The sequence below is a fragment of the Atta cephalotes genome (assembly GCF_000143395.1).
Source record: "Atta cephalotes unplaced genomic scaffold scaffold00022, whole genome shotgun sequence".
Taxonomy (NCBI): Eukaryota; Metazoa; Arthropoda; class Insecta; order Hymenoptera; family Formicidae; genus Atta; species Atta cephalotes.
In genome coordinates this window covers 1,542,695-1,568,516 of record NW_012130086.1, presented here as the reverse complement: position 1 = coordinate 1,568,516, position 25,822 = coordinate 1,542,695, and the positions used below count along the sequence as shown (strand labels likewise).

The 25,822-nt window shown below is 31.2% G+C and overlaps 4 protein-coding genes across 4 annotated transcripts in view; all 4 read left to right on the top strand.

The window, feature by feature from the left end:
* The first annotated feature begins 1,088 nt into the window (after window positions 1–1,088).
* LOC105619686 lies at window positions 1,089–7,336 on the top strand. The gene is made up of 11 exons (XM_012201205.1): window positions 1,089–1,185; window positions 1,345–1,499; window positions 2,097–2,314; window positions 2,880–3,024; window positions 3,431–3,667; window positions 3,888–4,263; window positions 4,656–4,836; window positions 6,012–6,175; window positions 6,300–6,503; window positions 6,591–6,758; window positions 6,903–7,336. The coding sequence occupies exons 1-11, from the start codon at window positions 1,089–1,091 to the stop codon at window positions 7,334–7,336; spliced, it is 2,379 nt and encodes a 792-aa protein (XP_012056595.1).
* A 1,378-nt stretch (window positions 7,337–8,714) lies between these two features.
* LOC105619685 lies at window positions 8,715–11,740 on the top strand. Its single transcript, XM_012201204.1, has 5 exons — window positions 8,715–8,914; window positions 9,029–9,172; window positions 9,289–9,595; window positions 9,714–10,248; window positions 11,574–11,740. The coding sequence occupies exons 1-5, from the start codon at window positions 8,775–8,777 to the stop codon at window positions 11,738–11,740; spliced, it is 1,293 nt and encodes a 430-aa protein (XP_012056594.1). The 5' UTR covers window positions 8,715–8,774.
* Window positions 11,741–12,996: 1,256 nt separating this feature from the next.
* LOC105619684 lies at window positions 12,997–14,148 on the top strand. Its single transcript, XM_012201203.1, has 3 exons — window positions 12,997–13,085; window positions 13,643–13,847; window positions 13,933–14,148. The coding sequence occupies exons 1-3, from the start codon at window positions 12,997–12,999 to the stop codon at window positions 14,146–14,148; spliced, it is 510 nt and encodes a 169-aa protein (XP_012056593.1).
* Window positions 14,149–19,836: 5,688 nt separating this feature from the next.
* The window catches only part of LOC105619529, a 14,021-nt gene continuing 8,035 nt past the window's right edge, over window positions 19,837–25,822 (top strand). The window contains 1 exon segment of the mRNA XM_012201047.1: window positions 19,837–19,920. Within this exon segment, the coding sequence (XP_012056437.1) occupies window positions 19,837–19,920 (84 nt within the window).

Below are 25,822 nucleotides of genomic sequence, written 5' to 3'. Positions count from 1 at the left end.
ATACATTTCATAATTTTTAAAATTTCATAATCTTTAAAATTTATTTATCATCAATTATAGTTAATTTAACAAAAAGAATCCTTAAAAAAAGCAGTTTTTTAATATTTAATAAGGTATTGATTTCATTAGATTGTTAATTGCTGCGTTTATTATATTAATTAAAAAATCGAATAATTATTTTCTTGTTTAGCATTAAAAAAAATAATTTTCTAATATTATTGTACTATGCCATTATTAATTAATATATAGACTCGCAAATTTCATGATCAAATATATTTCCAAAAGATATTCACAAAAATTGCCCTTGAAATTTTGTCTCGAGGTCTGCATGGTATTCTTAAATGATCCAATGAAGAGACAATAATATTTGCCTTCTTCCGCAAGGTTCGTCAGGGCATGAGTTATGCAATTAAAACAATAGTAGTGCTCGCTCCCAACATCGGTAACTACGAGCAATTTCAAGTTGATTATTATGCTTCATCTCGTAATTCGTGCTACAGACGATTGCATTGCAAAAGTATTCTGTTCCATACTGTAACTGTAACTTCAAAAGTGATGATAATATCAGTCGATTGCACAATCTATCATATTTGAACAAAATATATCCCTTTTATGTAAAAAACATCAAGCTTTTATGTGGATGTATAAATATATACATTTTTTTACAAAGAATCAATAAATAGATTTACAGAAACCTTCCTCTATAACAAGTGTTTTGCATGTTCAATCAATCGGTAAACGTTTTACGTTTATTTATTCCAACGAGCGGAAGTTGATGTTGATGTATGTGTGCCAAGAGGTATTGTAAAACCGTTATGTAAAAGACGTGACATTCGTTGGTATTTTATACCATGACACCGTGTACATTTCAATAACAGTAATGAAATCGATTGACCAAATTACATTAAGTATAAAGATTTTTGTTAAGAATTAAATAGAATTATTGTAAAATCTATTCAACTATCTACTAGTAAATACAGAGAATGGAATAGTGACAACAGCGAAGACATATACAATATAGATCTCACGCTCACAATTAATTCAACGACGTCAATTCAAATTCCAATTCAAAAACACAAATCATCAAAATGATAACTACCAAGATTTTTTTCTCGAGAATCATCAAGGATTTCAAATCAAAAGAGCTGATGCCATTGAAGTTAATATTTTTTGTTCAAGCTTCCAGTAAGTGATGTAAAAAGTAATTTTCAAATTTAATAGCATTTCTGTTTAACTTTAATATTCTAATAAAATAATCAAAAATAATTGAGTGAAATAAAAAAATAATTTTTTAAATAATTTTTCTTCACCGTAATAAGATTTTTAACTGCGATTTTACTTTAGCACTTTACGTGTTATATCCATACTTGACCATACACATGAGAGAACTGGGAATAAACGTGGAAGAGACGGCGATAATGAGTTCCATCACTCCTCTCGTGGCTATGGTGATGCCGCCGCTTGCCGGTATGTTAGCTGACCGCATAGGAAACTTCAGAGTGAGTTAACTAACTTTCTTTGATAATGTCAAATACCAACATATAAACGAGATGTTTTCTTCAACTATTTTTCTCGCGTACTTTACCGTTGTGTTATTTATTTTCTCATCATCTTATATCACTGTCTATCATATCTATACTTACACACAGAAAAAACTACTTACTGCATGCAAATAATAATTACTTGTTTCAAATTGCAATAGTTACGTATTTCAAAAGTATTTCATACATCCGCAAATCTATTATAAGCATCATATTTATTCGAAATATATTCTAAATCCTAGTAAATTTAATACTTCAATCACAAAAAAATTATTGAGTTAAAACAAATTTGATTTGTTTATTATATAAAATCACTTCTTCGATTAATTTTACAATTTTCTTAAAAAAATTCTTGTTTCAAACATATAATAATGAGTTTTTCTACAATTTGTAATAAGTATATTTTAAGATTATTAAAGAAAATTCTTTGTTAAAGACAACCATTATTTGAAAGGAAGAAGATAAATTGATAAATTACTCTTCTTAACAATAATAGAATGAATATATGCAGAATATATTCTTGAGAATATATTCTTTGAAGAATCTTTCTAACAGATTTTGCTGTCGCTGTTTTCCGCGTTCGGAGGTTTAGCGGCGTTATTACTATTACTGGTGCCGATCGGCAGAGTGACAGTACATTTTCCTCAGAGGATAATCATGGACCTCGGTTGTGAAGGTAGAAACGGTTCGCTATTACATACAATGAGTCAGATTCATCCGTGTGAAACGAAATTAGAATCGGAGGAGATCGCTGTAAATGTAGAAAGTTGTGGGTAAGCAAAAAATCTTAATTACATATATCATTAACTTTGTCACGAGACTGGAATAACGTTACCAATTCATTATATTACATTATTATATATAACATTATTTATGTAATATTAACAAATTTTTATTCTCTTCTTTTTTTCTATGTTGTGAGATGTGTTCTTTGTTTTGTAAAGTATTTTATTGTCATTAATGCTTTAAAAATATACTCCAGCATTTTAGGAACATTTGCAGGTCATCCTATCATTAATTTAAATCACATACTATTGAGGAAGTTCTTTGTTATCATTTATCACGAATAATAATCTCGTACAAACAATTTGTCATATAAATATATGTATAAACATGAACATTTCGTTTTCCTGTTTGTTTCAAATTAATCCCTACAACTCAACTCCATGAGATCCTATAGAATCCTATAGAATATTACTATTCATAGTTTCGCTATAATATTTTATTAATAGAAGAGCTATACATTTGCAGAATGACAGTTTAATTGATTACTTTGAAGTCATTTATCTAAAACCGTATATGCTAGACAAACTTAAACATTATAATTTTTTTACGCAGATTCGTATGTCATGTAGAAACGAACAATGAGACGGATGGAAGTCAAATTCTAAAATCAAGGCTTTATACGATCCGACATCTCAATTTTCAGACTGGCGTGAATACTTCATACAAATATATTGTTACTCCGAGCGACTTGGCAACGGTATGTTGTGCATTGAACATATGTTAACGGACTGTTACTGAGTTACGGATACTCGATACCTAATATTGAATAACGGATAAGCAGTGAGCTTAGATAATAAGGTGGACACGCGGTTGTCGGCCAACGCATGAAGAGACAGTAAAGCGCAATGTATGCATTGCTTAATCTTTAAAACTATTTATGGCATTTATTGTCCATTTAATAAATTTCAGAGAAACGTTATTATCTATTATTATCTTGATATTATTTTAAGTAAGATATTGAATATTATATAAAATCTTGTAAAAATCTAATTTAAAAAAGTTTATTGTATAATTTTATTTATATCTTTGTAAGTATTATACTACTATTTCATGTTTTTAATAATATTTATACGATGCTGATAAATATTGTATTTTAATTACAGAGTATTCAGCAAGAAGATATGAAGGAACATCGACAATTAAAAAATAATGAGTTTTTTAAAACTAGCATCCGACAAGTTTCAAAAACGCACTATTTTTTTCCAACGGACCAATTATTCTCATTCTCATGTATGTCTTTGTCGGGACATATCCAAGATATTGATAACTTTACTACCGATACATTTAAAATGTCCAGAAATCATACATCATGCGTGTTTGATAATTTAATGAAATCAAAGGTAGAAGAAGAATAATACTTCGTAATGTAATAAATATTCATATGTCCGAAAATAAAAATAAATATTCATATGTATTCGAAAATATCAAAACGTTGGCAATTCAGGAATTGTTATCATTTTTATACTTTCTATACCGTGATTAAATTTTAAAAAGATAAATTAATAATTACTATTTCTAAAAAAAACGAAAAGACCAAATAAAATCATATTTTTTTTTAAGGATAACATCAATCGAACGATAAATTATCATTTGTATAAATCGAAAATTAAAAGTTTGAAACCAGATGAAGATGATTTACAAGAAGAACAACAAAGATATTTGTCGGAAAAAATATCCTGGGCAGGGGAAGATTTTCAAAAACCCATTTGCGATGATCTAGAGTCTAATATAAATAATCAAATCACGATACAAGTGCGGCTCTATGATCACGAAGCGAAGCTAGAAGTAACCAACCGAGTCTTGAACATAAATGAGTGCAGGAAGAAATGCATAGTTACTTTACCTCGCAACGCGTTGTGTTCTAACATGAATATGGAAGTCGAATATAATATAAAGCTAACGTTTTGGCTTTATCTCGTCATTCGAGTATTTATAGGTACATATTTAAATGTTCCAATTATCTTTCAAGATAAACATTTACTTAGACACGTTTTTTTAAACTCTCTATGCTATTTGGGTAATCATTACATTTTTCAAAACACAATTTTTTTTAATTAAAAAAAAGTATCATTCTTCATAGTGTTTTTGATGCTGAATACAATTCCAGCTGCCAAAATATTTCATCGTATTAAAACTTTAAGGAAATTAATAGAAAAATTGTAAAAAGGGTCTGAACTATAGTATTATTTTAAGCATAAAAACTACAAGGAATAATTTTTTTCTTGAAATCCTTTTTTCTTAATTGTGTATAGTTTTCTCATAGCTATCACCTTTGTCATTAATTTTATGTCAGTATTAAAAAATTAAAATATAAATTCTACATTTCAGGTATTATTGGAGGTACAACTTTTGCCATGTTCGAAGGTGCTGTTATAGCAATATTGCGAGAGCAAGAGGCAGATTATGGTCTTCAACGAATTTATGGCAGTATAGGAGGCATGATTTCGTCACCCTTATCAGGTCTTCTCATAGATTACGCTAGCAAGGGTAAAGGATATACAGATTTTAGGCGAGTAATTTAGTCATAATTTATAAAATGTCCTATTGATGTCCTATGATTGATGAAATCGGAAAGGAAATTGGTTTTACATGCCAACAAGTAAAAAAGATAAAATTTTTCTATATAAAATTTTTCCCAGTGAGAAATGATAATAGAATCGTTGAATTTAATAGAAACGTCGATTCGACATCGATTTCATTGTCATTTCTCACTAGATTTAGGTTCTAGACTTAGATTCCACATATTTGTACGATTCTAAGATCAAACTTTATGGAATCGCTAATAGAATAGAATTTATTTACACTTCAGCACAAGAAGGGGACTTTACAGAAATACTTAATTCATTCACACTTACACTCCTTTCTTACCTTTATTTTACAACTACAAACCTAAACTATTACTATATATTCTCTTTTACCTATACATAATCTCTATATCACAGTCCTATGACAGTCTATTATTAGTGTCCATATCCCATTTCTTATTTTCTTTTATCTCTACCTAGCATTTCTTTAGTCTTATTTATCGTCCTATCTTCCCTTATATTCTTCAACTACACATTCCATCTACATCTTATCCTTTTTATTTTCTATTGATCTCATTTCAATTCGTTTCCTTAACTTATAAATAGATAATAAATTACCTATCACTAACTATAATACATACTACACTCTTATTTTATACTCACAGCCTTGTTGTCTTACAAAATACTCATTCCTTGTCTTTACATTATCTACTCGTTAATTACGTAAGTTATCGATGTCGCGCTGCGTGCATGAATGTAACTTATCTTTATCTTTACAATAGTCTCTACTTATATTTTTTCCTTCTATTTTCCTTTTTTTTCTTTTCTTTTTATTATTTCCTTTTCTCTATCCTTCCATAGTTTTATTAGCGTTTTTCCTTTAAGTTCACTTAAATCTTCTCCCTATAAATTCCTTACGATCTCGTCCTTATCTTTCTCTAACTCTTCAAAACTATCTCTTGTCTCCTCGCATTCTTTAACATAATGCTCGAAGTTATTTTCGCTTACACCACAGAAAAGACATCCTCCTTCCTGTATTCCTAGCCAGTAAGTTTATTCTTCTCTTCTAAATTACCACATCTTAATTTAAATAACACTTTTATTTCATCTCCTCTCTTTCATTTATGGAATTGCTAATAAAGATCTTATTAATTTTCAGGCCAGCATTTTACCTCTACGCGGCATTGAAACTTGCATCGGGTATTCTCATGTTGCTGATCAACTTAGAATTCAAAGCACCTGCGAAGAACGTTGTGCGTGATGTCTTTACTGTTCTGAGAAACATTGAAACTGCCGTACTTTTCCTAGCTTGCTTTGTTCTCGGTAAATTACAAACTGTTTAATATGTCTGTTTAATACGTCTGTTCCTTGTTGAAAACATTTTCCGATGTTTTCAACAAATTATTTGGAGGAAAGGCAGCACTTAAAAGGAAGAAGATTTCGACAGGCACCGCCTGGGGATATATCGAGTCGTTTCTCTTCTGGCTAATTCAAGACCTAGGAGGATCTAGATCGCTTATGGGTATCACGGTAGCAGTAGGTGGTATCGCTGGCATACCATTGTTAGCACTCTCGGGACCAATAATATCAAAGATTGGTCACGCGAACGTGCTTTTCATAGGTTTCGTGTTTTACGCTATCAGGCTTTGCGGTGAGTATACGTTAACGGTGCGAAATAATTGACAGCGAACAAACGTAGACACGCGCGTTTAAAGATATAATGAAGTGCTTCCTGCAGGCTATTCTTTGATTTACGATCCTTGGCTTACTTTAATCTTCGAGGCATTAGAGTCGGTTACAACGTCTCTTAGCTTTACTGCAGCCGTCACTTATGCAGCAAAATTATCAACTACATCTACTGACAGTTCGATACAAGGATTGCTTGGTGGCGTTTATTACGGAGTTGGTATGCTCATAGATTTATTCAATAAATCTTCTTGGCAATAATAAACAAATTTCCTGTATTAAATATGCATTTGAAGTATCGATTTTTTTGTATTGATATATTTGATGATTGATGCAATGTATTGATTATATTTTTTATTTATAGGCAAAGGTTCCGGGAGCTTAATTGGTGGTTATCTAATGAAATTCTTTGGTACCAGACCGACCTATCAGATTTTTGCTGTAGTAACTTTATTGACTGGCATAATATATTTTATCTTTAATGTGACTTATCTGAAGAAGCGATCGCAACTTGAAGGTAATGATATTGTAAAAAAGAAATCAAAAAATATTGACGAACAAGACAGTCCCAAGAAACATACGAATGATATTAGCCTTGACGAAAAATCGCAAAATCATAATCAAATTAATAACAAGAGTAAGATGATGGGAAATGATAATAAAGGATTTTTAAAAGAAGAATCACACAATAATAAAAAAACAAATGAATTGAATTCAACTGAGATTGAAGCTATCAGAAACGCTAAAAATATTGACGAATTGAATGAAATCCAATTAGAAAACATAAGAACAAATTAGCAACAAAGAGTAATGCAATTCAGGTTGAAGAAAGTGATACGCAAGGAAGCTATTTTATTAATTCGAATTTTGAGACTGATTTAGATCAGAGTAAAATCATAATAGAAAGGGGAGAGCACATCCCAAAACGATAAGAATATCGATTGAGTTTACAGAAGGATTCCTGAGATTCTTAGTTTAACAGTAATCAGTTAAGAAATTTAATAAATAAATTTAATAGCATAAGCACAATTTTATTAAGTTCTGAAAGTGAGAAATAAATTTAAATTAAAAAATTTTAATTATGTAAAAAAAAAACATAAAAAATTGTCATCATGTATAATAGTTAAGTTTCATCAAATAGAAGAAAATTCACAAATATATAAAAACACACACAAATATACAAAATATATAAAAATTCACAAATATATAAAACATTTAGATCTCGTTAGCAATAGTTTTAATAATATGTAAATATCACAGCATAATCTGTAAAATATAATCTCATTATATGTATTCTTAATATATTATAATCAAACAATCCCTCTATTATTTTTCCTTCTCTATTCTTATTTCAATAATGTGTGTACGAAATGAAATTTCTGCGATATTAATTGTTAATTGTGAAATTATGGATTTATATATAAATATAATATTTTTTGTTTTTTTATTGACTCTACATACGATCACTCATACCTTGTACTTTATATTTTATATAGAAAATATGAAATCGAAAGAAAAGATATTAATGAATACACTCATTTAAAATGTAGAATTATATCAAAAATATGAAAGTCCTCTGTACATTAAAACCATGTGTATGCAATAAGTTATTAATAAAAAATATTCTATGTTGTATTCGCGTAATACTGTAATATATTTTTTTGCTTAATATTATATTATATTTTCGCATTATAAACATTAACTATAAATTTACAGTATTTAAAAAAAATGAAGTAAAACAAATTATACATGTACATGAATGAACATATATCAGGTTTTTTTATCAAGATATTAATAAAAATATATCAATGCCGGAATCTTTCTCTCAGTGTCAATAACGGGAGACAATCTGTTTATTCGTAACACAACTCATAACGGATTATTACGGTTAGCAAAGTAAATTAGAACTATTTTGTCAAGCATCATTTCTTCTCGTTAGCGCAGCTGCGCCGGCTGAATATGTTTTGTCTGCGAGAGTCTCGAAATCGTAGCAAAACAGCGCTGTAATAACATAAGCATTAACTGTTAGTCTCGCGTTTTCCTGTCTGCAAAACGGACAATATGTAGATAATGACAAACGCATGGCTACGATGTGAAACAGTCAAAATATTCCTCACAACAATGCTAGACGCACGTGGACAATATATTCACGATCAGTCAAGTGGTAGTTACAGTTACAAGTCTATATAGAGGACATTCGCTCCAGAATCATGACCATTCATCTTTGAATATCAGCATGTTACGTATTTTAATTTTGGTTCTCTTCCTTCGCCTGTCTTACGCCACGCTGTCCTCGGAAGTAACGTCATACGCGAGAGTATCGAGAAACGGACAGCCAGGAAGTAGCTTTCACGACTCTTTGTCGTGGATCACCAGGTGCGTAACATCGAAATTAATTTTATGTCGATAGTAACTGTATCGGTAGTAGAATATAATGTCTCTGAGATATTCTAAGAATTGAATGTGAGAGGCAACATCTGTGCATCTTAGGCCCGTAACGAGAAATAATACGAGCGTGGAGAACGAAAACAGAAGTATAAATGACGTTGTTGTCACAGCATCGCCCGTGTACATAGCGCCCAAGACTTCGAAACTGAAAAAAGGCGAAGCGATGGATTATCCAATCGGTCCAAGGTAAATTCAGATATTGACAGCAGCGAATGTTGATAATTTATGGTGAACTAATCACTAATGGCCTATTGTGTCTAATTTGCTATTAATTACTGATGGCCTATTGCATCTATGTATAGATATTCGACATTGGATCATGAAATGATAGCTAAGCTGGACGAAGGCAAGAAGCGAATTCAACAGCGATTTAATCCACCTGCGGGTGGAATCTTCAAAAAAGACTCTTTCATTTCATCAAACGGAAGACCGCAGAAAGGAGCGAGTACGTCATATGCAGAAAGTTCTCCGAGCATAAATTCATCCGCTTTTCCTGGCCCGATCTTCTCTGGCATATACGAATATAATCCGAACCCAATCCCCGATGACCAATCACCGATGTCTAAACCAATAATCAGTAAATATCCACCCACATCTATGGATGATAATGTACGTACATAAATATTTCATCATTCCATATATTAGTAAATGGATAAATTATTCTTCTCATTGTTCATCTTTTAAACACGTTCAGGAAATCTCTCATTCGAATCTCATCGCATTACAGATTCCGGATTCCTACAAACTATCGCCGAACAAATATCACATCAATAGCGAACACGAAGTGGATTACTCTGATTTTACAATAACTTCTTCATACGAAAATGACGGATCTGGGTCGAAACCTATGAAATTTGCGAATCATCACGATCATTCATCTCCATTCATAGAGGATTCGTATGAGCACGATCATCACAATTTTCATCATGACGTGATTTACGATCACGTACCTGTGTACCACGAGCATCATCCCAAGACCACAACGGAAGAGCCAGAAATGAACGATCAGCGACTTGACAAGAGGCCCTACTCGTATTACTTCATAGGAAAGAAGTTATGGTATATACCATTATATTTCAGCATCTATCTTATCATATACATAGCGGCGCTCGTATTGAAGAGCATCGCCCGACACAAGATCAATCTTCCGACTCAGCTGGAGGAAATCGCGCATCACCGCAAAAGACGCGAATCTAGCGAAGGATGGTGGTATTTTACCGAAAGAATACTCGAAGGGATTGAACGATTTGCTGAAACATCCGGTAAAATTTCTGAACATTAATTAACCTATGGTCTGAAGAAAATTCTAAGAAAAAAATCAAATATTTTTAATAATTATTCACCGACGGAATATTTGTATTCAAATACTTTTGAATATAAACAATACATATAGACGATATGTAGAGACAAGTAGATGATAAGATATTATTAAGAATGCTTTGATAAATATATAATTATTTATAAGATACGCATATATAATTATATTTATTTTAAACAAAACAGTTGTGTTAAACAATATATATGATAATTATGTAAAAGTACAAATTATATCATACAGATTTAAGTAAATTATATCAAAATAATTTTTAGCTACGTTTTTATTTCTGTTACTATTTCGCCATAATCAATTTTGTTAACTGTTCATGTTAACTATTACTTACAAATAAATAGAAAATACAAATCCTTGCAAATACTTACAATACTTAACAAATAAATATACAATATCAATTATAATGTTATTGATAAATTTATTCATTATCACAACAAAATATTTCATGAATTCTTAAATTTACTCAGATTCTTATGAAGAAAAGTAATAATAATTAGACAATTTGAAAACTATAAATTTTTGAAATTGTTTTGAAATTGCTTTTCAATTTTTAAATTCCTGAATTTTTGAACAGATTATCCGAATTTTTTATTCTTTAAACACATATCAAAATTAGTATAGAAATAGTATAAAAATATTATAAGTAGTATAAAACTATTATTAAAATAATTAATAAAACATGATATATACAGCTCGAATGAATGATCGTTAATAAGTACGTTGCAGTTTAAAATATTACTCGCCGATTTAAAATATTGTTCCAATGGGATCGGCCTAAAAGCATGCTAATGACTTACTGAGAAATACATTCAGTTATAGCAAAAAAATTTGCTTAGCCTGTTTAGTATTAAACGATAACATGCCTGACCTATTCCAAATTTCATTGATTTTTTATAAAGCATATATAATCATAAGTATTTGACAAGTATCGAACACACATGTACATACAAAGATTAATTTAAGCCATATTATTGTTTAGCATTAAATAGGAAGCTAAGCAGATTTTTTTGCTATAACTGAATTTTTCATTAAGTTATGCTTTCAGGCTGAGGTCAAATTAATCATTAATTATAATTATTTTAAGAATCGCTAAGCGATAACATCACGCGTCATTTTCAACCAATTTACAATCAATAAAATTTAGTAATACCGAACGTTTTGATGGAATCGACGGAAGCGACGATGTGAGAGATCTGTAACAATTAGAATAATTAGCGCTTATGGATTTATGTGTACTTAACGTTACTGTCGATACAGTTACCGTTGCACTTATACCGGATGAAGCTGTTAGTGAAACTAGGCCCAAGAATCGCATTCAGTACATCAGACGACCAAAGGTTTTTCACTTCGAAGCTTTCCTGTCTATGCTACTCCCAAATATCGAACTTCTATCACATAGTATAGAGTGTACAAGTGTAAAGTGACATGGTGTTCGTCATGTGCTTCAAAAGACGAACCGTGCAATATATCTTAAAAATTAATATGGGTTAGTATTACCTTAAATTGAAGAGATACGAATTGTGAATGAATTGTGAATGAAATCAAGTAAAATTTTACTACAAATTTTACTATAAATTTCGTCGACAAAATGCATGCAGAAATGTAATTGGAATCTGTTAACAAAATGTAATGATAGCTAATTGATTGCAGAAATCGAGCGCGGAGTCTGTCATTTCATAATCGTTGAAATGATGATAATTTATATTTCACTTGTATGATTACAAAATGGTAAATTCTACTGACAATCTGCTGTCAGATTATGTCGATAGACTCTGCGGGCGGAATATGAATTGTGAATGTTGACGTTAATCTGTCACAATATCCTATTCGAACTTGCTAGCATAGATGCTAATAAATTGCTGCTGACATTTTACTTATTGAAAAACTATCGTTGTATTTCCTTTCATCAAGTTCATCAAGAATTGTACGCAATTTTTATTAGCAGAATGTCTTTATGTCAGATAATAAATGCCGTTTAATTAACTATTAAACAAAAGGAGACACGAAAAAAGCGCACATATTTTCTTTATTTTTAATGTAAAATCTGAAAAGCAAAGAATTTATTTTCAATTTTTTAAGGTTATAAAATTATCTTATGTTTTTTAAATGGAACACTAAATTTTTGTTTATCGAGTCAATATAATGAAAGCAGAATTTGACCGTATAAAAAAATTATATACTTTATTTAAAAAGTAACTATACCTATATGTTTTTTTTACACAAACTGATTCCTCTATCTATTCTGTGCAAATTAAAGTACATTTACCAAGAAATTATTATTATATTTTATATTTTATATCAAGATATATTAATTTCTATGTCGTACTTGTAACTTTTTAAATTACTTTGAGGTCATTTTAAAGAGACTCTTGAATTTATTTTTATCTGTGTTTTCATGATACTAAAATAAAAATATAGTGTTCTATTTAAAAAACACAAGATCATTTTAATACAAAAAAATTCAAAAAACAAAATTTTATTCCAGTATTAAATTCTATATAAAAAATAATAAAGAAAATGTATTTACATTTTTTTCTTATGATTTATCAATTATATGATTTATCAAACGACACATTTAGATGCTTATGAATAATATTCTAATTTCACAGAATCGATAAACAGTCGATTAGTCTGCAAGTTTGTTCTATTGTCGATTTGTATTTATCATGCATCTGGCGACATGAGTTTAGAAAATGCAGAAGGATTGATTTCGAAAACAGAAACATCTACAGCAATTATTGAATTAGCTACAATCCCGCAATTTATCAGGTAAATACGTAAATTCAATTCTTTGTTGATTTTAATGCTCGTTAGTATAGATTAACTTTAATCTTGGTTTAACCTACTCTTCATCTTTTTTTAATGCTTAGAACTAGAAAAAGATAAAGAGTTAATATTAAACTACATTAGTAGAAACGGACATAAGCAAATTACAATATCTAATCGAATATCTAATTAGAACAGAATCTATAATTTGATATGCTTATATTTCTACTATAATTTTATATTAAATGTACATGTAACTAATATATATTTTATTTTATATATATCTCATATATACATATTCTAATTTAGTCGTATTTCTAAATTATGCAACACGAGTTATATAAAGAATTATATAGAATAATATTCTGTGAATTTTGGATCTCAAAAGGACTTTGCTCTGCAATCCTAATATTAATTTCAATTGCAATATTTTTTAAAAGCGCAATTTTTAGTATATACATATAAAAAAAGAGGGAAATTAAATCAATACAAATCTAATTAATTGATAGGATTAGCAATTTATCACTCTGCATTAACACTAAACCACATTTTGTCCATAGAAGCAGACGAAACAGAGCGTATAGATGGGATTACAATACTGAAGGTGACAACACCGACCATCACGATGATCACGATGAAGACACTTTAAATGGCGAAGAGAACGGTCGGACAAAAGCGATAGATCGTCCTAAGACTGATTACTGGATTGGTTATTATGATTTTTTGATAAACGAAGGAAGCTACAAATTCTGGGCCGTCTTTCAGGTATAATTCTAGGATTCGACATCTGATTTTTTCCAGAATAATCATGTAACTTTGATTTAAATACATGTGTTATTGTATTCTTCAGCTCGCGACCGCAGCTCTTTTGGTCTACAGCGCTTTCGCGGCTCTCTATTATGCCAAAGTGAATCCACAGACCACGGACGATTATTTCGACGATCTACTCCGCCGACGACGAAGAAGACGCCGCTCCCTTCCGCTCGTGGCCCAAGATAGATCCTTCGCCGGACTCGACACCGTCACGTTCCAAAGGATAATTGAGGCCGTTGAACGAGCACGTTGATTACCGTTTCGATCTTTTCTTTAACAAAGAAAGATCACATCATACGTGATAAATGGAAAGTAAATAACTAAACGATCAAATACACTGAGGAATTTTGATGAGTCTCTGAAAGTGCGAATTGAGAAAAGACGGCGTGAGATGCGAAAATTGACTTCCTATTTCCTGAAAATAGGTGACTGCTTCTAATTAGCATAGAATTAGCGAGCATAATGTATCATTTATATTTATAAGAAGTCTTTATGATTAATTTCGAAAGTATTAAATTATATATTAAATTAACAGTGTATATAGAATAGAATTCAATGTGTGCATGTATACGTGTGTTCGTGTTAATCCATACTTCGGTACAGACATATTTATATAGAGACATTAAGATTAAAACATGCGTAAAATAAGAAGAGAATCGGGAAGATTCGAACAGAAAATAATGAAAACAAGAGCAAACAGTTTGTGTTCGACAAACAGTCGTTTTGGAAAGTAATCGATTAAATTAATTCGGCGACAACTCGAATGTATTACGTTTTCGGACCTGGCCGAAGAGATAAGCCGTGGATCCGAAGGCCCTGAGGCCAGCCTGAACGCGGTGAATGGCTTGGTGGCTAAGTGTATGCGCTATGGGATCAAAACGTAATAAAAATCTGCCGAAAAAATGTCAATCGATAAATCAGGTATGACACGACGCAGCACGGATCGTCGTGCGACGCCGATGCCAATGCCACGCAATGATGCCCCTTCCTATTCCTCGTTATATGTATATGCATATTAATACGAAAAGAAATTTTTGCTGGAATATCTAAACGTTTACTTACAGTAAATAAATATTTACTCAATAAAAAAATGATTGTCAAATCAAATTAATGGTTCTTGTACCAAATAATAAATATAAATATATAATATTTATATTTAGTAAATATTTGCTCGGTGCTATTTAAACAAATGATTTATTAAAATTTAGTATATTTTTTTTCAGTGTAGTTAGAGATCTGAAAATAATTATGTAGAATACTCAAACTAATAGTTAGAATATCAAATATTTCTTGTAACATTATTAATCATCACGCACGCTTGCGTCCTATGATTATTTCAATGTTGTTCAATATCTTTAGATCTATGTGTACCAGGTCTAATTTTTAAATATTTCAACGAAACCATTCTTTCTATATGCAAATTTATATATACATAAAATTTACAGAATAGACATGCTGAATCTTAAAAGCGAATTTTATTATCAACAAAGAAAGCAACGTAACGAGAGATATCCGAGTCTTCCGGGATCGCATCAGAGGAACATCTGACGTACCGCGATCTGTTAAATCGTCCGTTTAATGGATCGGACGCGGTAAAATGTTCGAACTTGAAAGAAAGAGGCGCACAGTCAACGAAAATTATTCGAATCTTGGCAGAGAAGAAATAGGAAGAGAAAAATGAGGAAGACGAGAGGCGGCCTCACTCGATACGGCCCTGTAAAGATCACCCAGAGCATCTTACCGGCACGACATTCCGCCACGTAGTCAGCTGCAAGGGATACCTTAAGCGCAAGTACGGCAATCTTACCGGGGACCGGATGCCGCGTCCCGGAGCGCGCGGGGAGGCCCGGGCGAGTCGCGGGAACTGCCATTCCCGCGCGATAAGGAGAGCGCGGCAGCCACGCAGCGCGGCGGTGTGTCGTGTTCTCTTTTTCTGTTTCGGCAAAATTTTTACAGATAAATCTCCGGTGGATGAAGGGAAACGATGGAGGATTATGCCCGTCCGAAATCCAGACCGCGGGCGATAAAAAGTGTTATTTACAGCTCCTCGGTACGCCGGTGCGACCACCATCGATAATTTCCACTGGCCGTTCCTACGCACCGCTCCCGCAAGCGATCGGAATAATAATACGCGATAATAATAGTGGGATTAACCGACGTCGCGAACATTCCTATCAAAAATTTTCGAAACTTCCAAGATGTCTGAACCAGTTTCTACCAATATACATCTATCAATTCTTGCAAATACATATATTATAAAAATATAATGGGACTTGAGCATACTATTCTCAACGCATTAAGATTAAGCAATTTTCTTATTCTTAGCACTTACTCGTCAATCCTGTTTTAATCTTACTATAATCATACGAATGAAAATTAATCAAAACGTATATATGAGTGAGTAATAAATTTATTTGAGAGAGAAGATATTAAGAAAAGATATTAAAAATACGAAAGTTAAAAATGCTAAGAAGAGCTAATTATATCGCGATATTATAATGTAGACCTGAAACACGTCTGATCTTTTACGATGAGCCTTTTTCAACGTCTGCTGAATTTTTCAGAAAATTTATTATTAAAACTTTAAAGCAATCAAAATTTTTCGAATATCGACTAAATTTTGAAGGAAGAAAATACTGGACTTGTATCGACGATCTTTTAAAGCTTGTTGCCTGCAGATAAAGACCATTATTTATAATTTAATGATAATCTTTGATCAAAAATTCTTTGTCGATCATGACTGAGCTCTCTTCCCTGTTTCTTTTTCCTTTTTTCATGCTTGCTCCCTCTTCATTCAAAACGATAACAAGCATTTGAGTAATGACATATCGGCAAACTTGATTATAACATGGGTTAGTATTTTAGTATTTTAGTGAAATTGTCTTACATACAAACAACTAACGTTGCTTTAAATTAGTCAAAATAAAATTTTTATATTATAGATTTTTAAATTACTAAAAATATTAATATAAAAATTATAATAAATTTTTTCTCTTCTCTTAGAATATATTAATATTGTTACAAAAATTACGTTATTTTTATTGAAGTATTACGTACATTTGGTATTTTATAAAGGCATTATTGTGCAATTCTTTGAAAATACTTAAGTGTATATACAATTTAAAACAATCAAATGTCACTAAAATTTTACAATCTGAACAGTTGTTTTTATACAAGTTGTAGTTATTAAAAATTCTTGTAATAAAAATTACGGTATCAGTGATTAACTTTGTAGACGTACGAACAAAATTGCGGCGTAACAAGTTCTGTAAATATATGCACGATTTAACTGGTGAGATACGTGGGATACAATTTCATATTATGTCCATCGTAAAAAATCACGGGATTACAAGGTTCGCTACCGTTAGCGAAATAAAAACGAGATAAAACAACGGTGATCTAGCATCATTATTAATAAGGGCGCGCGCTGTCTAATAAGTAGCATTACGTTGCTCCTAACATGCAAACAGTGGGATTATGTAGAACTGTTGTCTTCGTAAAATTATTGTACTAACAAAATGATGAATGTGCTGGTTTACCACTTTATTGTTCGTAACACGAATTATATCCCGTAAACAAATACATATATTTCTAATGTAAATATGCAATTAATGATGTTAACACACAAAAAGATAAATATAGTAGACTAATGAGAGTCAGCGACGATAAACGGCGCAATTATTTAGTAAACAATCAATAATCATATTAGATTGATGTCTTCTTTATTTTGAATGTTTCAACTTTCTTTAGAGTCCTCTTCAGCAAGAATAATACAAGTATAAAGAACACACGTCCGTGTATGACGACGTGTCACTCAGATAATATTATATTTGATTTTAATATTTCTACTTTTTAAATTTTAACATGTTCAATAAAATTTCAGTGCAATGCTTCATGTTCTGTGATGATTAGCAACGCTGCATCTTTGTCAATTTGCGAGTGACTTAAATATTATGGACATGTGAGCTAATTATACTTGTATCATTATACTTGTAACATCTGATTATTGTACATTAATAATTGCGCCGTTTATCGTTGGTGACTCTCATTAATCTTTATATTTATCTTTTTATATTTATCTATAATCTTATTATATTTATCTTTTTGTATTGTTTAAAATTCGAGATTCCTAATATAATTATTGTTATTATTAATGATGTTTTTTCAATATAAAATGGATATAGTGTAATATTTTTGCATATGAAATTACATGATATTTCATATTTTTACTATCTATTTTACTATTTTTTTCTCTTTTTCTTTTTTTATCTTTTCGTATCATTTGTATTGCTTGTGTTACCATTCTAAAGATATTCATGGAAAGAACGACTGACTGAAGTATTTATAAAAATGTAAGTATTATAGATACAGACCTGAAAATAATTTTGTTGGACTATCAAAATAACTATGCAAGAAACTTGCGTATGATGGGCAATGCTATAAAAAATTTCGACTTACTTAATTATTTTAATAGTTTAACAAAATTATTTTCAGATTTGTAGCTAGATTTTTAGTTCAGCAAAATCATTCTTCGTGTTTTATTTTTTGCATTATCATATGTTATTCTGTTCGCGTTAATAGATAAGTAAATGAATAAATACTATATAAATACTATACTATATAAATACTATATGAATAAAAAGAAAATGAATAAATAATATATAAAAATATCTGTATAAAAAAAGATAATATTGGATTTATATATTCTATATAAAAATATGCTCATAACATATTGAATTCTCTCGATACAGCGTTCTATGCGAGCATTGAAATCTCTTTGACAGAGCATCATTGCTCGAGAGTACAGTGTACTCTTTTTATGATTTTTCGCTACATATTCTTGTAGAAGGAAACATTACGGTAAAATAATTGGATTTTATGAGTACGTTCGAATCTTTCATACTTTTCGAGATGACAAAAAATGTTATTTGTATCATAGCTCCGTTCAACGATTATTTAGTTACGAAAACGCGGTAGTTTTCGCAAAGATAGTGCAGATTTAAAATGTAAAGCACCGTAACCGTGGGAATACATAAAGTCAGCGTGGGGAATTCGTCGGGATGGTGTGTAAGCCGAATATATATACTTGCGACGCGCGACGTGAGAGACTTGGTCGAACGGGAAGAACGAAGATGAGGAACGGCGGTACCTCAAGCTTAAGATCTCAGATTGTCAGTTGGTGGTCAGCCGTCACGTAGGAAGGACGTGGTGGTGTCCCGATTGCTTCGCCGCGCTTTACCTTACCGCGCTTCACCTCTTCTCGCTTCGGATCGTCTCGGAAGAAGCATCGTCTGCATGGACGCTTCATGTACGTGCCCTCCTCGAAAAATCAACAAAAGCGATATGATTTATATCGGATTGGCTTATATCGGTGCGGATCAATAATTTGTCCATCTAAATAAAGAAAATATTATATTTTTTTTCACCAGCTGATAATAGTTCATTATGAACTACCTCAGTACGTTGACCGAACAATAGTAATTAGCAGATGAACGTAATCAATTGAGTAACACAAGTATTTTCCGACTTAGAGAATATACATTCCAAGTTACTCCGTATTGGCTTAACGGTATCTACTCAGGCATCGAAAAGTGCATTCCCCTGCAACTTTGACGAATACCGCACATGCGATTACTTTTTTTGATCCCGCATGTTGACCCATCAAAAACGTTAATTATTGTCTGCAACCGAGCCTGTAAAAGAATTCCTTAAATAAAATCTGACTTTATTTGCGAATCTAATAGCAGTTGTAGAGACAGCAGCATCTCTTTTTTACAATGAGAATGCGAAGAATGCTTTGACACGAACAACCTCTACGCAATTATCGTCATGGTGCACCATCGTCGTGAAATGTCATAAAAGATAAACTCCGAATCTTGTGAAAAACAACGTACATCACGAATATAATTTGAAAGGAAGTAAGAACTCAAAAATTCAGACGATGACTTCCATGTGTGGCAGCGGAAAGAGTCACGCTGTGATGAATTCTGGCAGTTACTATAGGCCTAGCCCTTTTGCTTATCAAGTAAGTTTGCTTATACATGTATATTTTTAAAAATAGAGCAAATCATTTAATTTGAAACTCGACTTAAATTAAATAACTGATTTATTTTTTATATATTCTTAAGGAGTATTCAATTGTTGTTTTTTAATCAAATTTTAAAGATAGTCTTGATAAGTATATAATAAGAACATCTTATTATTCAATAATGAAAGTGAGATTATTAACAAAAAAAACCGTTTTCCTGTTTTGTCAAGTCTACTTTTTTGTTGTAAAACGTTTTACAAGTTAAGTTGACTTGACAACATCAAAACATATTTCTTCAACAAGTCGTTTTTTATTTGTCGACGGAAAAGAGAATCTTGATAATTATAATATATTGAATTTTGTGTGTGTGTGTGTGTGTGTGTGTGTGTGTGCGTGTGTGTGTATTCCGACTCAATTTTATTATTATCTTTACAAGATATTCTTTAAATATTATATTAATTAAATTAACAAAAGTTATCGATATTTCAACTTCGCAACGATTATCATTCTTGATATCGATAGTGACTCAGCTTATACGAGTTGTAAAAAAAAGTAATTAACTCAGCAAACTGAGACGTCTATAAAAACGTATACGAGTTTCATTGAAGAATAAAATCGTAAACAGACACACATTTTTTATATGTTTATTTCTAATGATACAATCGTTCACTTTTTGAACGAAACACATTCTCTGTGAATTTAAATACGTTGTTTGCTTACTCTCTAAAACTTTTAGACGATATTCGTAGTCGATTTTTATATTTAAGACAGTCTTAAATACAGTATTAAAATTTACCAGCCATTCAGAGGGCGATATTCATAGTCCGTTCTCATTTCAAAACTATCTTAAGTAATGTCTTAAGACACTAATACGGCCTTCTGATTGGTTCGTAACTTCTTAAGATTATATTTAAGATGGTTTTGAATATAAGATTTGTCTATGAATATCAGCCAGAGAACCGTATTAGCGTCTTAAGATGTTACTTAAAATAAAAACAGACTATACCCTTAGAATAAATTGTCACTCTAGAGTAAAATCACTCTTAAAGACTAAGATTTGAGTCATTCTTTTTCAAAACTTAATTTTTACTCTTTAAAATAAAATTCCACTCCAAAGAATTTAGACAGTATAAAATAAAATATACAATAAATAAGATGATTATAAGTGTAGCATTAAATTTTAATTTCCGATTTAAGACCGTTAGTCAGATTTTATATTCAAAACTGTCTTAAGTACAATCTTAAGAAGTCACAAACCAATCAGAAAGATATACCATAAAACATTACTTAAGATAGTCTTGAAATAAGAACAGACTATAAATATCGCTCTAAGATGCAAAATCTGTATAATAAAATTAATCTGTAAAAATCAAGAAAATTGCAGTTTAGTAAAGCTTATTACATATTAAGAATGATTTATGTATGAACATTTTTCTAACGAATGGATAGTAAAGAATAGGTTAATTCCTTTATTTATATATATATATATATATATATATATATATATATATATATATACACACAAATATATATAGAATTTACATCATGGAAACCTTCACCTTGCCTTGCACGAAAGCATTATATAATTTTATTCAGAGACACGGTCATGTCTCACGTTCACGCGCAATGGCGAGACAGACCGTGTATCTTTACGCAAGACAGCAAACTTCAATTATGGCATCCAATAAGGGGGGATATTCCTCGCACTTACATTTATCCTTGCTCCCTACCTGTTTTTGTTATCTTTCCTTTTATATCTTCTTTTTATTCACTTAATAGGAAGTTAAAGTTTTTCAATCATTATCAAGAAAAGTACACCTGTGCCCTTTTTTATACTTCTTAACGAGTCCGTATATCGTTATATTTATCGTTACTCAGTTTCTTTCAGTAAAAGAAGCTCTGCAACAATAAATATAACGACACCGACTGAAATAAGAACACGCGGCAAGATGAGCAAATATATATATATATATATATATATAATTACACTTTTACACACGCACATACAACTATTTTAAGAAACATAGGAGTTGATGAATTCTATGAATTTCTAATTTCGCAACTAATAATCCATTCTATTTTCATATATATTTGAGACGTTCCCTTATAATATTAAATAAAAAATATTTAGATTTCGATAACTTTTTTTTAACTTTATTTATTTATCTTACGAATTAGAAAAAATCTTTCTTGACGACTTCATTTACTTATCTTACGATCTTTCAAATTATTAGAAACATACTCATATAGGGATTATTTCCGTTTTAAGTTTTTTTTTATGCCAAAACCCACATCCCATACCATTCGCTTAATTGGCTGTTTAAACCCGATCACCCAACACGTTCGCAACTTATACACAACGATACCGTTATCAAGTCAACGAATGAGCGATAATTGCGATGATAGCGATGCACTTTACTCGCGATAAATTGTATTATGTACGATAATCATCCCTGATGAGATGCACCCTCGCAACCGAGAAAACTGGAATATGAACTCAAATCGTGTGGCCAGTAACGCTCAACGTATCATTAGAAAAAACGGATCTCTCGCATGTATTGATTGTACGCGTGCACGCAACGTGCTTCGCACTTACGCACTTACTCGCGCTAACGATGGATAATATTTATGGATAATATTTGAATTGTTCATCGCGCGCACGTTTAGGCGGCTCCGGAACATCGATTAAATGATAATTAAGTCTCTTCGTTAATGAGCCGCGAGGTGAATTACGATGAAATAAGGAATTACATGTCCAGACACGCCTTTATTTATTCTCAGAATTACTATAATAGTTGACAGTTAGGTTCAACGTACCTAGAATATGAATGTATGACGGTATATAAAAAGTGTCCTATCATAAAGAGAAAATAATTTAATAGCAATCTCAATCTTGTGATGAATTGAGCGTTGACAAATCTTGACGGTTGAAAATTTTAAATTCGCAGGAATATTATGGAAGTAATATTTAACTGATTCTTGAAGATGGAGAATCAATCTTGATTTTATATCATTATATAATGTAGCTTCGAAGATCCGTATAATAAGTAACTTAACCTTGGAACTATGGAATACGACGGACGATGATTTGTCTGTCATTTTTCTAATCGAATTATGTAAATGATTGTAATCTCCAGTATAGACGGAAAAATTTTTACTGATATGAAATCTCACGGAAGTATCGCGAAAATATCCATATAATGGAACAAATTATAACTGTATTCTCTCTTTGTCTCTCTTTTTCTTTCTCTATGTATTCTTGAGAACTTGATAAATTTAAACGCGGGAATAACATTGCCAGTAACGTTTATGAAATACTAATGAGCGATTATATAAAATAATCCAATGATATGTATCCACAAAACAAACGAAGGAAGTTCCCATATACGTACTTCTGCTTTAGATATCATCGTACTTCCTCCAGCAAAGCTCGCGTGAAGCTTAAGCTTTCGGTGTAAGGAAATTCTTGCGTGAAATACGAATTAAGAACACGGCGATTCAACTCGTTGTCTATTGTATTGTTGAAATATACATATCGTAAAGATCTTGCGAGAATCACAAAGATAATGATACTGACAATAAATCTTTCCAACTGATTTACCGACGTCCGTACATATTCGATCGATTCCTGTTGCGAGGATCTTTCCGAGTCGATTTAAGATAATACAAAGTATTATCTGCGGAATGTTTTCAACTTCTTATGCGATATGTAATTGACACATTTTTTTTAAATAGCCAAGCATGCCAATCGTGATTATTTGTAAATGAATTATACTTTGACTTGAATCGTCTGGCACAGATAATGCGACTTCCCAAGGCTCGGCCCTGGACAGGCGTTACGATCTTTGTGTACCAGTTTCAGGTATATACACGTTCCTAGGGACCCTTATTAAACCAGACAAGGACGAGAATTGCGGGAGCGTCCTTGAAGGATCTTTGCACTCAGCAAAGTTGCTCATACTCGCATCTTCTCGCGTTTTCTTCGTGCTGCCCCTACGAAGGCCGCGCATTGACTTCGTCCAGGTCATGGTACGCACACGGACAATTGCGTACACCGGCACCTTCCTCAAACTATTATTTATGATCCGAGGTCAAATTTCTTAACGTCTTCAAATATTAGCCCTCGTGCTCTGCGCTGTACTATTAGCAGAAATTTTCGCAATGTGTTCCTATCTTCTTCATAGCAATCCGTGAACCTTGTTTCTATCATTCTTGTTTCTCCATCGTTCTTTAATTAACTGAATCCTTGGCGAATGGTTGATAGTTAGCAGCCTGAGTGTCATTTGAAATGTTATTTATATAGTTATAAAATTTTCATAAGGCGGCGAAGGTAACAGCCTTTTCAAGAATCGCATAGCTGTTACCACGCTTTGTGATCCACATAGTTGGATATGCTCGGCAACGCTACTTAAGTACCGCCGAGAATTATTCTTACGGCCTGCATCTTTGAAGAAATGAGAGGAAATAATAAAAAAAGATAAAAGGCTACACTAAAAAGATAAAAGATACACTAAAAAGATAAAAGATACACTAAAAAGATAAAAGATACACTAAAAAGATAAAAGATACACTAAAAAGATAAAGGAATATATTACAAAAGATGAAAGGATACATTAGAAAGAATATCGCAGATATAATTCGGGCTAACAGTTTTCTCTTTGATATTTAAATTTGAGATTGATTTTTTTTATATATTTCAAAAATTAAGAGAAATACCTGTAGAAATATTTTTTTTAGCGTTAATTAAAAAAAGAAACAAGAAACCTGAAATAATTACAATTATATAATATTTAATTATCAAATATTTTTCTCATTTGTAACAGTACCTTCTAAAAAAAAATTATCATTGATGAAGTAGTGAAATTGATGAAGTAGTGAAATAGAAATGATAAGAAAATCAGTACGACTTTAAAGTAAAATTGTATACTGTTAGCAAAACGACACGTCATCATGTGCATGCGCTAATTTGCTTATTTTCATGCATTGCTCATTTTCACCAATACAATATCTTAAAAATGAAATACAAATTACTAAGTAAATTTATTTCTGCAATTTATTTTTTACAACTTTCACAAAATATTGATTTAAGAAAAAAAAAATTATGCACCGCAAATCTTTTATGAGTAATTGCGACATCATAAGAAAAATATAAATAAGTAACATGCAATAAATTAAAACTATATCGCGCTTCATATTATCTACGCTACCGTGAATTGATAATATCATCATCGTGATAATAATGACAAATCTGAAATAATTACAAATCAGTTTAACGCTTATTTTAATTCAATAAAATAAAGATAAACGGATACACTAAAAATATAAAGGAATATATACAAAAAAAGATGAAAGGATACATTAGAAAAAATATCGCAGATAATTCGGACTAACAGTTTTCTCTCTGATGAACATGTTACATTTTAAGATTGTTTTATAAAATATCAGTAATTTTTTAGTATATTCTAAATATTGAATAAAATTAGTGCAATACCGTCTTTTTTATTTTCAAAATAATAATTCGAGCAATAACATAATGCGCAAAGAACTGCATGTAAAGAAAAATAAAAGATGAACGGAATATTTTTTATGAAATCGTGACAATCTATAAGTTTCTAACGGTTCCTTCTTTATATCTGGACATCGCATTCGATACGGTCGATTTCATTCGAGATTCCACCTGTTTGAACAAGATGCGAGGACGCGTATAAAATGTATGTCTTGCACTTAATAATTTGACGACGAACGCAAACGGAATCTAATATCGTCATAAATTCTTTCTAAAAAATTCTTTCTAAGCCCAACATTTTCTGAGATTCTTGTTAATAAGAAACATAACTTATCATTGCAAATAATTGTTTTTAGCATATTTCTTGCTGTAATATAAATCTCTCTCTCTCTC

Excerpts from the sequence above, each read along its gene's own strand:
- LOC105619684 (XM_012201203.1), top strand. The coding sequence starts at position 12,997 with ATGAGTTTAGAAAATGCAGAAGGATTGATTTCGAAAACAGAAACATCT. Across the intron at positions 13,086-13,642 it reads ACAATCCCGCAATTTATCAG|AAGCAGACGAAACAGAGCGT; the intron begins GTAAATACGTAA and ends TTTTGTCCATAG. Across the intron at positions 13,848-13,932 it reads AATTCTGGGCCGTCTTTCAG|CTCGCGACCGCAGCTCTTTT; the intron begins GTATAATTCTAG and ends TGTATTCTTCAG.
- LOC105619685 (XM_012201204.1), top strand. The coding sequence starts at position 8,775 with ATGTTACGTATTTTAATTTTGGTTCTCTTCCTTCGCCTGTCTTACGCC. Across the intron at positions 9,596-9,713 it reads CCACATCTATGGATGATAAT|ATTCCGGATTCCTACAAACT; the intron begins GTACGTACATAA and ends ATCGCATTACAG. Across the intron at positions 10,249-11,573 it reads ACGATTTGCTGAAACATCCG|TTACCGTTGCACTTATACCG; the intron begins GTAAAATTTCTG and ends CTGTCGATACAG.
- LOC105619686 (XM_012201205.1), top strand. The coding sequence starts at position 1,089 with ATGATAACTACCAAGATTTTTTTCTCGAGAATCATCAAGGATTTCAAA. Across the intron at positions 6,176-6,299 it reads CCTAGCTTGCTTTGTTCTCG|GCACCGCCTGGGGATATATC; the intron begins GTAAATTACAAA and ends AGATTTCGACAG. Across the intron at positions 6,759-6,902 it reads TGGCGTTTATTACGGAGTTG|GCAAAGGTTCCGGGAGCTTA; the intron begins GTATGCTCATAG and ends TTTTATTTATAG.